The sequence below is a fragment of the Acipenser ruthenus genome, chromosome 22 (assembly GCF_902713425.1).
Source record: "Acipenser ruthenus chromosome 22, fAciRut3.2 maternal haplotype, whole genome shotgun sequence".
In the NCBI taxonomy this organism is placed as follows: Eukaryota; Metazoa; Chordata; class Actinopteri; order Acipenseriformes; family Acipenseridae; genus Acipenser; species Acipenser ruthenus.
In genome coordinates this window covers 292,372-305,229 of record NC_081210.1, presented here as the reverse complement: position 1 = coordinate 305,229, position 12,858 = coordinate 292,372, and the positions used below count along the sequence as shown (strand labels likewise).

Here is a 12,858-nt window from a genome sequence, read left to right as displayed (position 1 = left end):
AATATATCAGGGTGCAACAGAATTTCTTCAGCGTGTGATTATAGTTAGCCAGTGTACACATGTCTCTTACTGATTATAATACAGATTCCCTTGTAACACATCCCACTGAAGTAGTTCCTGTCAGAGCTGCAACCTGGAACTGCAGTTTTGTGCAGTAATTCTGCAGTAATTTTGGAGTGCTTTTCCCCTTGGTTATGGTCTGCATTCTTCGGAGTTCAATAAGGTTTATTGAAATACGAGGAATAAAGCTATGGATTCTGTACTCATTACTACATATTGAAAGGATTGCCAGCCAGTGTCAGTGTACTGTCCTACTTCTCAAGGATAGTAAAAATGATCCTGATAGGTATTCATTACAGGCTGTGTTTTGCTTTCATTCATATTCTGCTCATTCCCAGAAGTCGCATGAGTGGCTTGTGTTGTCACTTAGTCCAGCCTACATACGAGGTCCAGGGAAGCAACAAGTCAAGTTGGTGTCTTCCTGACGTTACAAAACCTGTAACAATAAAACGTGTTGACTGGAAACGGTGCCCTTATCAGCCAGCTCTAGCTGTACTCTTATCAGCTCCTGGTGGAGTCTCTTCCTTGATGTTCTGGAAGGGAGCTGAAGGAAGAGTAGTGACTGAACTTCTCCTTTCTGTCAGAGCCCCGGTTTACAGGAAGTCCACGAGTCCCTGACAGCACTGTGAGTAAGAATTGTCCTGCAGGATTCCTGGAACCAGTGTAAAGGGGAAATAACTGCTGTGACTGTTTAACCATAATGAAACCATGTGGAATGCAAACGGCTCTTCCCTAAGCTCTTTGCAGTTCCTTGAAGAACTCAATGCAATACTGGAACCTCTTCTGTTTCTTGAATCCTGCCAGACATCTACAAGGAAAGCGAGAGTGGGGCTCTTTGTTTTTCACAACATGCCATTGTTTGATATTGTTGCTGTAGCACAGTCACATTGGGACAGCAGATGCCCATGCAGCAGGGGTTATAGGAACAGGATTCTTTACCAAGGGGGCTGGGGTTACGACTCCCGAGAGTCTGTGTTTGCAGGCCAGCAGATCACGTTGATACAGATCGCTGAAATTCTTCAGTTTGGTTGTGTGTGAATCTGGGCTTAGTTGTCAGTGCTGCACTCAGGCCCACGATGGCTGTGAGAGAGTGTCTAGCCACGTACATGCAGCAGCAAGTGCACCACTGAAACTAATCTGTGGGAAACTGAGCTGACACTTCTCAGGACTTCTAAGGTATTTCGATGCTAAGCTGTGCAGCAGATAAGCAATCAGCCAGGCTTGAATGTCACACTCTGCCCACCTTCATTTTGTTGATTTGAAACAGTGCCAAGGATGAGCAGCCTTTAGATTTAAAGGACACACTAACCTGTGTAGCTGCATTGTGATAACCGTGTAATTACCAATAGTTTAAGCTCTTGACTGGAAAAGGGGATCTAGGGCAATGACCCTTGGTGCCTCTAACCCTAACTTAATCTCCCTTATATGCAGACATATATTCTTACTGTGCAACACATATAGGCTTGGCGTGCATAGCAATGAACACATGGCCTAAGCAAAGATGCCCCCTAGTGTCAGAGCCAATGAATAACACTGTGTGGATCACTCTTATCCCTGCATTGGAAATGAATCAATCTGCAGCTGCTTTAAGCATTCCTGAATGCACAGAATGGTGGGGCAGGAAATGTTAACGCAAGTCTGCCCGATGTGCTGCTGATCCACGTTTCGAGGGCTCGTCGAGCTCCCGATTCACCTCGCCAGTTTAACCGCTCATTAGAAATGCACTCAGACACCGGAGCTCTTTCCCACACATCACACGAAGCATTAGCTCAATGCAAACCCACAAAGTCGCACTTTCTGCCTATTATTTGCATAACACTGCACCAGCCAATAGCATCGGCCAGCACCGCGTTTGGGGCCACAGAACATGACGACATTTACAGGAATACTGCCTGTCTGCTGAACCGTGAGCCTTGCGTCTACACGGGAAACCACTTTCAGGTACGGTTTGAATCACTGGTAAGACAATTTACATTAAGCACCAGCAAACCACATGCGATAAAGCACACCTAGATACAGCTGAGCACGTCCACAGCTAGGTGCAGACCACAAGGTGTGAGTAAAAGCTATATTAACAACTGTACTGCTCGCCTCTGTGTGTGCAGTACACACCGGCGTGGTAATGTATACTGCTCGCTCTGTTACCCCTTTGTGAAAAAACATCTGTAAACCATAGGTCTAAAAAAACCTAATGGATATTTTAAAACAGGTAAATATACGTGCAACATTTACAGCAAAAACACACTGCTGTCTATAATATTGATGAATCGCTGTACCCTTTTTTTATATAAGTCCCGCCCCGCTACCGTTCTTATTGGCTACTGCTGCTACAGTCATCCCAACGCGCCAATTTCGAGCCCAGATCCGGGAAGTCACCGACACAAGTACAGAAGTAAACAACACTAGAGGGTGGTGATGAACGCGTCTCGGAGCCCCGCGGCCCCGGGGGGAGCGCTGTTCACAAACCCCCCGGTTAAAGTCCTCGCCAGCCAGCTTAGGGAGAGCCAGGTCTGCCTGGGACCCCGCGGGAAGAACGTATACTCCGTGAAGAGGCAGGGCAGTGCGAGTCCTGGGCCGCCGTTGGCGGTGTCGGTGGTGTGGATGCAGGGCACCGTGCTGGAGGTGACCGGGGATCAGAACACCACCGTGCAACTGCTGGACGAGACCGGGACCTTTATCGTTACCGGAGCCAGCAGCGTACCGAGAGGCAGGCCCTGTCTCCACAGAGGTAACACTCTGGAAATGGAAATGAACCGGCTGTGCTGCTCAGTGTACTCTTTCGTTTGTAAAAGTATTTGAGCTCAAAGTCATGTTTGTTCATATGATAGAAAGTGTTCTCTAACATTATCACACCGGGTGTGTTTTTGTGGGCAGGGATATAAGACTTCTATTGCATAGCAGCTTCACCCATTCCAGGTTTTATTTACCAAGATCTTGATTAACCCCAGTGTGTCTTATTAAACTATTATTATTATTATTATTATTATTATTATTATTTTTTAACAGACGCCCTTATCCAGGGCGACTTACAGTCGTAAACAAAAATACATTTCTAGAATCACAGTACAAGTATTAATACAATTAAGAGCAAGATAAAATACAATGACTTCGGTTCTAGCAAGTACAAGAATATGACAAAATACGATTCAGTAACGGAGCAGATAAGTGTCAGTGATAGTTGCATCAGGATATAATTAAATACAAAATACTACAGATTAAATGACACTTGACAGATTACAGTACTCTAAAGTACAGGATTAAATGCAGTAAAATAGGGATCAGATAAGAGCAAGTAACTCAGTATTTATACCAGGAATGGATCAAACTGCTATGCAAAGAGAGTCTTCTAGTCATCCCTGTATTACGTCATAGGCAGTGTTCTTGGAATAATATTAGAGTCTAATAGACAGGGTGTTTTTTTTTTTTTTTTAAAAGCATATTATGAGCTGTAGTATAGAGCTCAGGAAACAGAATTGGATTCATTCCACGCCAGCTCACCCAGAAAAAGGGGCATTTTGTTGCCCAATTGTGTCAGATTTTGATAGAATAATTCACCTGGGGGTTTTCGGGTCCACTGAGTTAAAAAATGCTAATTATTATTTTTTATTTCCCCCTTCGAGCTGTGACCTGGCAAAGGTCAACCTAAAGTGAAAAGGTGACCCTGACCAGAAAACTCACCCTGGGCTCAACTTGGAGGCTCCCATCATGTGTAGCACCTCGTTCGACTCGTTTCTGAACTCCGCGGACCCGAAAACTCCCAGTAAAATCTGAGACGGTCGGGCAACGGCTGTGGTTGAGTTGGTATGGAATGACCCAATTAGAAATGTGAGCTGTGATAATCAGTTCAGAACATACTCCGGAAGTAGTAAACTAAAGACACTGAAAAAACGAAACGTTTGTCATTGAATTTGTTAGTGTTTTGTATTTCTAAGTGTAGCACTATTGAGTGTGTGATAGCTGTGGATAATAAAAGTCTGTTGTAGGTAGGTGTGTTGCGTATGCATTATTGACAGTAAACCCGCTGTGTGCTTTGTCTTGTCTTGTGTTCAGGGAAGTACGTCATGGTGATGGGATCGGTCCAGTCCTGCACTCCGGAGCCGGTTGTGCGTGCAGTGAAGATGGCAGACCTCTCTGAGAATCCCTTTCACCAGAGCGGCTGGAGGCTGGAGGTGGAGGATCTGCAGCAAACCCTGCCCTGAGCTGGAGAAACTTGGCCGCTTCCTCAAAGGTGTGGTGTCGCAAACGCGTTCCTAAAACATGGCCTTGTTTATTTCAGAAGGCTTGGGAGCTTAAAACATGAGCTCTGTCGGTATTACTGCAGCGCGTACTTCAGAGCTGCCCCTTCCACTCCTGGTTTTTGTTCCAGCCCTGTTTTAAATTGTTTAATTGAACAAATTAAACCTCCATCCAGGGAGAAGTTTGTGTCCTTTTAGTGAATGTAACCAAACTCATGTGAAAAGGCGGCTATACTGTGGGTTCATGTAGTAAACAGACACAGACGCAAGGAATTATTTTCAGTGTAAAATAAGGACTTGATTGTGACATTGCCGTTCATCGGTACTGCTGTACAAGGTGTCACTGTTTCCTGTTTTTTTTTCTACGATTGTAAAAGTTACTATGTTAATAAAGAAGTATGAATCTCTAAAAACACGTGGTTTTAATCGAGTGTAAAGCATGGTGAAGCCATTGAATATGCTGCATACGTTAACTGTACTAGTTTAACACTTTAGACTTTCCTCAGCATGGAGATATCCGTGCAGAACTCTGAGTTTATGAATTTCAGTGTCTCTTCATCAGACGTGTCATTCTGGAAGGGCGTGTTTGGTACTCTTGTAAGAAGAACCTCACAGGAAATTGCTTTGCATGACCACTTCAAGGAGCAAGATCAGACGAGACAGAAACGCAGACAACCGTCCTGGTTACTACAGATCAGTCAGAAGTATGCATCACAAAGTTAAACAAGCAGATTGGTTTGCATTTGTAAATGTTTTTAAATTAACAGGATCGCTCTTAAAACTTAGATACAGGTGAATTGAAACAAAGTAACACCACAAATGAGCTGGCAGAAACTAAAGGTCGGCCCCTGCAGATAAATGCTTTGCAAAAGTGTGGCAAATGCACCAAAAACTGAAGTTCTCAATTTGTACCTGTTTGTGATGAGGATTTCTGTGCTAAACAGGAGCTGCTGGTTTACAAGGCTTTTCAGGTATTGATTGGAATTCTAAAGACTGGTTGCAGCTTTTTATTGCATTATCTGTCCGCTGAACACCTGGTGCTACCAATTACACCATCCTGAGCAGGCAGTGTTGTCTAAAGATAGGTGTGTCTGATCTCTACCACACTGGACCTCACTGGAGATAGGGGGAGACATTCTGCAGTAACTAGGCTGTCAGAAAATGCAAAGCCAGGATTATGGGCGCGTTTGTACCCAACACTGCTGAGAGAACTACAATAAATCAATAAAACCAGCACTGTTGCTGTGGAAGTAATGAAATGAAATGAAACTGCGATGAAATTAAAAACTAAAGAAAATGTCCCTTTTTTATACAGTAATAGTAGTAATAGAAACAGAAGCTGCTTCTCTTAAAATGTAACCTTTTATTTGTCATAATTTGCCTACCCCCCACCCCCCTTCTGACAGGTTAGAGATTCAACACGTTTTCACTGCTGTCCTGTTCTGGGGGTGAGGGTGGTTGTTTCTCACTTGCAGTACAAAGGAGAAGAAAATAAAATCAGCACATTTTTAAACTAAGCAAGTGCAACAGTGATCAAGAGTTATAGAAGTAGGATGGTGTGGAAATGTTACACTGTTTATATATATATGTGTGTGTATATATGTGTGTGTGTATGTGTGTGTATACACACACACACACACACACGTACGTGTATATATATATATATATATATATATATATATATATATATATATATATAATGTGGTTTAAGTGCTGTGTACATAAAGTTACTTAAAAAAAGAAGTGAAGTTTAAAATGTACACAAAGTGATTTGTTATCAAGGTTCAGGACATTTCGATACATTTTGACACATGGCAAATGACATTTAATAGAGAAAAGTGTAAGGTACTGCACGCAGGCAATACAAATGTGCATTATAAATATCATAGGGCAGAAACTGAAATTGAAGAAGGTATCTATGAAAAAGACCTAGGAGTTTATGTTGACTCGGAAATGTCTTCATCTAGACAATGTGGGGAAGCTATAAAAAAAGGCCAACAAGATGCTTGGATATATTGCGAAAAGTGTTGAATTTAAATCAAGGGAAGTAATGTTAATACTTTACAATACATTAGTAAGACCTCATCTAGAATATTGTGTTCAGTTCTGGTCACCTCGTTACAAAAAGGATATTGCTGCTCTAGAAAGAGTGCAAAGAAGAGCGACCAGAATTATCCTGGGTTTAAAAGGCGTATCGTATGCAGACAGGCTAAAATAATTTAATCTATTCAGTCTTGAACAAAGAAGACTACGTGGTGATCTGATTCAAGCATTAAAAATCCTAAAAGGTATAGACAATGTCGACCCAGGGGACTTTTTCGACCTGAAAAAAGAAACAAGGACCAGGGGTTACAAGTGGACATTAGATAAAGGGGCATTCAGAACAGAAAATAGGAGGCACTTTTTTACACAGAGAACTGTGAGGGTCTGGAACCAACTCCCCAGTAATGTTGTTGAAGCTGACACCCTGGGATCCTTCAAGAAGCTGCTTGAGATTCTGGGATCAATAAGTTACTAACAACCAAACGAGCAAGATGGGCTGAATGGCCTCCTCTCGATTGTAAACTTTCTTATGTTCTTAATCCCTGGTAATCCTGGGATAACCCCTACAGAGGAGTATCTGATGAAATCCAGCACAAATAATACCCGGCTGTGGCCAATCAAAGCAGATCATTGAGAAGATAAATGGAGCAGGTGTTTTTAAGAGTAAGAACATGCACTGGTTGTCAGGTTTCTAATCACAATACCACTCTGATTAACCGGAATTGCCCTGGTAGCTGATGATGGTAGTTTTAACCAATCTGGGTCCGAGCACTGTCAACTGTGGCTTTGTTTTATTTCTTCCTCAATACAGAAGAACACAATGAATGACTGAATGAAGGACACAAACACGCGTTTGAATTGGCAGAGAAAGGATTGTGCATTTTGAACACCAACCATCGTCCTGTTACATTTTTATAGCACCAGAGCTTTAAAGAAAACATGGAACGAGATACAGATACAAGAATAAACTATATATTTACGTTACATAAAAATAATATATCGTACAAAATGTTATCTTAGTTTAAAAAAAAAAGAAAAATTGATACTTTACAGCCAAGAAACCAAAAAAGTTGTGAAAAAGGCACTTGATAGGTAAACAAAATATTTAAGATAAGGTGGTGATGAAAATGTGATTGTGATTAATGTTGGTTCTGTGTCTGTAATATGTGAATACAGCAACTAGGCTGCAGCAGGACAGTCTAGCACACTACAGAGGAGTCAGTTTCATTGGCAATGCAGGAGCACAGGTCTCTATAGGATAGGATAACATGCGAACATTAGACTTTTTCCTAAAGCCCATTCAAATAATTGCACATGCTTATTTAAATGTTCTTAAAAAACAAAACCCAAAAAGCCACTAAACTGTGATGAAGAAACTCAACACAAAACACTGCAGTAATAATTGCAATGTTCGCTTATTTCGTTTAGCAAAGTAGATTTGATATATAGAGATAATAATATATATATGCCAGGGTACAATCTGTTGGGGTTCTGATTGCTGAGGAACTGACTCCAGATTTTTTTAACACTATCCTATAAACAATAGACCCCAGTTAAAGGTTTTAAGGCTGCAGGCTGGGGCAGCTTGTAGGCGGTCTGTCTAAACTGTATTCATTAGTGTCGTGGTTCCCTCGTTAAGGAAGGAAATTGGGTACGTTGTGATTTTTAGATGCACGCGCCTCTCTCCCTTTCCCTCCTTCTCCTGCCCCGACAGCTAGAGCTCTTGAAAAGGGAGTGATGAATAATCTGTGGTCTGCTACAGGCGCCTGTGGTGTCCAATGACTCTGTTGCAATTTGGACACCAGTGATTCACGTCTTTCGCACCGTCGATGCAGAAGGGGATCAGGCAGCAACCGTAGAGGCACCTGCGCAGAACAGAAAGGCACACGCTTCATTAATGAATACACTCTTCACTGAAATCACTAATCCAGATATATTCAGAATCGAGAACCATGCAGCCTTTTAAAATTGTGTGTGGGTGCGCCAAGGAAATCTCAGTCAGTGTACATATTTTATATATTTTAGCGTGGTTTGTGCACTTCTATAAAACGTACAGATACTATTTACACTGGAGAGTCCTCCGCGCTGCCCCTGGTGCTGTACCTACCCCACGATGGGGGTGTACCTACCCCACGATGGGGGTGTCCTCCGCGCTGCCCCTGGTGCTGGACCTACCCCACGATGGGGAGTGCTCCGCTCTGCCCCTGCTGCTGTACCTACCCCACCATGGGGGTGTCCTCCGCTCTGGCCCTGGTGCTGTACCTACCCCACGATGGGGAGTCCTCCGCTCTGCCCCTGCTGCTGTACCTACCCCACAATGGCGAATACTCCGCACAGCAACCAGGTGAGGGTCCCGGATGTATACTCCAGCCGAGTCACAATGAGCTGCTGACAAGCTGGGCAGTTCATCTGCACAGGCCGGTCGTTGAAAATCACGTTGGGCTGCACCATGACCGTCTGCATCGACACTGCATGGGAGAATGGGGGTGGGGTAAACACTTCATAACCGATTAGGAATCTCTGCAACCAATCAGGAAAAAAACAAATCTGCTCTACCTGCTACTTGAATTCTCTTCAAATAAATTGATATGATAACTTACTCTAATTTTGTTAACAGCAAAAGTCTAAATGTAATGTATCAAATTACATAAATACAGCTTGTGTATTTATTTTCAAAGAAATGTACTTTGTACTTAATGGGTTAATCCGCATATGAAAAGGTCTTAGAATAAATTACCTTAAACCTCAATACTTCACATTTTGTGTCAATGGTTAAAAATTCTATACATTTAGAGGGGAGTGTGTACAAAACTGTGAGAAAAGGCAAACAACTATAAAAATAACTAGTGAATAAAAAGATTGAATTCGGGTCCCACTCACCCGCTTGGTTAGTTATGGGGGGGTGCATTGGCTGTACCGGGTATGGTGGCTGGTTGATCTTTCCCATCTCCGGTCCCTGGGGAGGGTACCCTGGGTTGGGAGGGTAATAGGGATAGGACCCCTTCATCGTGTCTTCGTATGAAGGAGGCATGGGTCCTGTTAGGGGAGTGGTGGCATCCATTGGGGGTGCACTGGCCATGTTTTCACCTGATTGGGCAAAAAAAACAAATTGCTGACTGCGTTAACTGCAGATAGGACTTGATCTCTCGAAGGAACCCTGTAAAACAAACTCCTGACTGCGTTAACTGCAGATAGGACTTGATCTCTCGAAGGAACCCTGTAAAACAAACTCCTGACTGCGTTAACTGCAGATAGGACTTGATCTCTCGAAGGAACCCTGGAAGCAAACAAGGTGTAAGCCTGTATCTGATATACATGTATAACCCTTCTGCTGTCAACACACACTTGTCATTGAAGAAGTCAGCTTAGTCTAGTATTTACAGTCGTCTTTATATTTGACTTTTGTATTTATTTCGAATGGTGTATTGCTTTTCACATACAGAATTAAATCGCAGCGGTTTACAATACTGGATAGAAATTAGAATATAAACGCCAGGTCCTCATTAAACAGGACATGTTTAGGTTAAATGGTTAGTAAAACACTACGCCGTTTAGGATTTTTATATATATATATATATATATATATATATATATATAAATATATATTTGTAAGCGCTCTGAAAATCGGCAAGACTGAGGCACAGTTTACTTCGACATACCTGTAAAAAATATGCTCAGCATTAAGTGGAGAGAGCTGTAGCATTATCAAGAACAACACACACACGGGCGTCCACAGGGAGGTGCAAACGGGGGCACATGCCCCCCTGGAATCTGAATTTACAAAAAAATAAAAAAAATAATTGACTACTGGTACCTCTAATTTTCTCCTAGAGGCATTCTCCCTCTCCTACGTGTGAAGTCTGAGTTGTTAATGTAAATGAGGCTCAGAAGAATTATTATGCAATACATAACCACGTTACCCGACTACTTTTAAACACCCTGCCCCCCCCCTAGAATTAATTCTGTGGACACCCGTGGACACACCTGCATTTTTACTGTATGTTTTGTCACGAGCCCAACAGAGGCAACACATCCCTGCTGTCCGCAGCCTGACTCTACTTCTGCAATCTGAGCCAACTAGACAGTTCAGTTTATTTGTACACTTTTAAAATGTAAGCTTTCACTTCTGACAAAAGGAACAGGACGCTTTAATAACACAAAAGGAACAGAACGTTTTAATGACACAAAAGGAACAGGACGCTTTAATGACACAAAAGGAACAGAACGTTTTAATGACACAAAAGGAACAGAACGTTTTAATGACACAAAAGGAACAGGACGCTTTAATGACACAAAAGGACTTCCTGCTTGCCACATCGTGGGTGTGTCCTGGTTTTGTAACAATGACTTGTTTCCACATCAGTACATGATGCTCTATTAACAGTACACTGACTGCTGGTACTGTTCGTATTGAATATGATTTGATCATCCTGATAACCAGGACAGAAGAAGAACTTCACTTTTGTGTTGATTAAATTGAGCACTCAATGGCTTTCTCGTACAGTGCTGACATAATTGAACTCTGCTGACCCCTAGTGCAAACCATGCTTATTAACACCCCTCACGATGGGCAGCCGATGAAGCTTCGCCCTATTTCCTCATTAGAGTAAAGTCGGATCTTCACGTCTTGTGCACGTTTTCTCTCAGCTGCATTCAGAGTGCAAGTGCCCGGCGTTCTCTTGTTCTGAGATCCTTGAGCAATCACATCAGCGGAGCTTCTGTATGCCTGGAATCGAGCAATGGCGCTGGATCCAGGTTTTATATATCTCCCTATATCTTCAGAGAGCTGCTCATTTCATTGTGATGAAACCTGAAACCAGGGTTGGGATCAAGTCATGTTTTTTTTTTTTTGGTCCAATTAAGTAATTTACAGTTGGAAGAAAAACCAGGAGGGATAGAGGACCTTCAGGAGCAGGGTTGAGTAGCCCTCCTCTATTCCTTTGAACGCCTGGATGCAGGCCGAACTGGGTCGATGAAACGCTTAAGAAAATTATTAAACAAAACTAAATCTCTGGCAATAGGCGGGCCACGGTTCACTCTGCCCTGTTTTAAAGTAGACACTAACACTGCTGTGTGTCGTTATGGTTTGCATCAGTCACGCTAATTGAAATCTCACAATACAGGAGAGTACACGTTTCATTCTGTTCAATGCCTGCCATCGACACACAGAGCCACCGCGTTGTTGCAGAGTTTTGTAATGTTCAAAGGGTGGCTGTGAATCGAGAAGCCCCTTGATACTGACATCACTCTTCAGGCCTGCGTGTTGTTTCTTTGTTTGTGCGCACACGCCCAGTCCGGTAATATGATACCTACACGGATTCCGGTAAACGACACACAGCTTAGTCCTCTCCTGCGCCCCAGAGTATCTACAGGACATGGGGCAGGACCGCAACGATTCCAAAATGGGTCGGAACCGCTAACGAGTGTATGATGCTCGAACTTACTTACTCCCAATTTGTATATCAAACTATAGCAGTCCCCCCCCTTTTATGTACCACAACCATTTGTTCAACGTATATTTAACTTGTTAGAGCTAATGTTTCAAATATGATCTAATTGGACAGCATTCGGTAATGCATGTAACCCACCACGGAGCTGCCGTCCTGTAACTTTTACTTACTTTGTAATCATATACAGCATCAACACACAAACACACTCGTGCAGAAAACACAACGTTTGGGGCACAAACCTGTAAACGAGCGTCCAAGCAATTCAACAAATCCGCAGGAAAAGAGGCGAGATATTTCCTCGGTGTCCCGTCTTGACGTTCTGCAGGAAACACCCCCTAATTTAAATCATCCACCCTGACGTAGTCCGTCCAGTAAACAGCGCGGGTGGGTCTTTAACCTGCTTTGATAATTATACCACTGCTGAATAATTTAATAATGCACAGACCCTTGTTTAATATATATATATATATATATATATATATATATATATATATATATATATATATATATATATATATATTATTGTTTGGACTTTTTTATACATTGCTACCACGAGATATCAATAATTTCCAACAGTCGTCCTTTATTTTGACTATAAATTTTGAGTGCAATTTTATTTTGTATCATATTACAAGTGGTTTACAATGGGTAGTGCGAGACAGGTATGACTTTAGCTTTTTCTATTCCTTGTCCAATGCTGCCACCGTGTGGTCATTAAGTAGAACTGTTGGTTTCTCTTTGAAATGATTCGGATTAACCTTATCCCCCGTTCAAATATAAAGACATGTCTGATACATTCTTAAAATACATTAAAACATATATATATATATATATATATATATATATATATATATATATATAAATGAATGATCCAATAGTACAGCACTTCACCAGTCAGGGACATGACATAAATGATGTAAAGTTTGTAGTATTAGAACAGCTCAAATTAGACAATGCGACATATAGAAGAATAAAAGAAAGTAAATGGATAAATAGACTGAACACGATTATGCCAGCGGGACTCAACAGAAAAGAATGAACTAATTAACTTCAATAAATATATAACATTT

At 42.0% G+C, this 12,858-nt stretch overlaps 2 protein-coding genes across 2 annotated transcripts; one reads left to right on the top strand and one right to left on the bottom strand.

The window, feature by feature from the left end:
* The first annotated feature begins 2,042 nt into the window (after nt 1-2,042).
* Nucleotides 2,043-4,708, top strand: rmi2 (RecQ mediated genome instability 2). The gene is made up of 2 exons (XM_034926551.2): nt 2,043-2,788; nt 4,111-4,708. The coding sequence occupies exons 1-2, from the start codon at nt 2,476-2,478 to the stop codon at nt 4,257-4,259; spliced, it is 462 nt and encodes a 153-aa protein (XP_034782442.1). The 5' UTR covers nt 2,043-2,475; the 3' UTR covers nt 4,260-4,708.
* Nucleotides 4,709-7,621: 2,913 nt separating this feature from the next.
* litaf (lipopolysaccharide-induced TNF factor) lies at nt 7,622-12,152 on the bottom strand. Its single transcript, XM_034926761.2, has 4 exons — nt 12,028-12,152; nt 9,219-9,425; nt 8,650-8,806; nt 7,622-8,203 (listed from the first exon to the last, which is right to left on the bottom strand). The coding sequence occupies exons 2-4, from the start codon at nt 9,415-9,417 to the stop codon at nt 8,095-8,097; spliced, it is 465 nt and encodes a 154-aa protein (XP_034782652.1). The 5' UTR covers nt 9,418-9,425; nt 12,028-12,152; the 3' UTR covers nt 7,622-8,094.
* Between the last annotated feature and the right edge of the window lie 706 nt (nt 12,153-12,858).

What these genes read in the sequence shown, in the direction of transcription:
- rmi2 (XM_034926551.2), top strand. Translation starts at nt 2,476, where the DNA reads ATGAACGCGTCTCGGAGCCCCGCGGCCCCGGGGGGAGCGCTGTTCACA. An exon ending in CAGGCCCTGTCTCCACAGAG is followed by an intron (nt 2,789 to 4,110) that starts GTAACACTCTGG and finishes TCTTGTGTTCAG; the next exon opens with GGAAGTACGTCATGGTGATG.
- litaf (XM_034926761.2), bottom strand. Translation starts at nt 9,417, where the DNA reads ATGGCCAGTGCACCCCCAATGGATGCCACCACTCCCCTAACAGGACCC. An exon ending in CCCCATAACTAACCAAGCGG is followed by an intron (nt 8,807 to 9,218) that starts GTGAGTGGGACC and finishes TCTCCCATGCAG; the next exon opens with TGTCGATGCAGACGGTCATG. An exon ending in GGAGTATTCGCCATTGTGGG is followed by an intron (nt 8,204 to 8,649) that starts GTAGGTACAGCA and finishes TGTTCTGCGCAG; the next exon opens with GTGCCTCTACGGTTGCTGCC.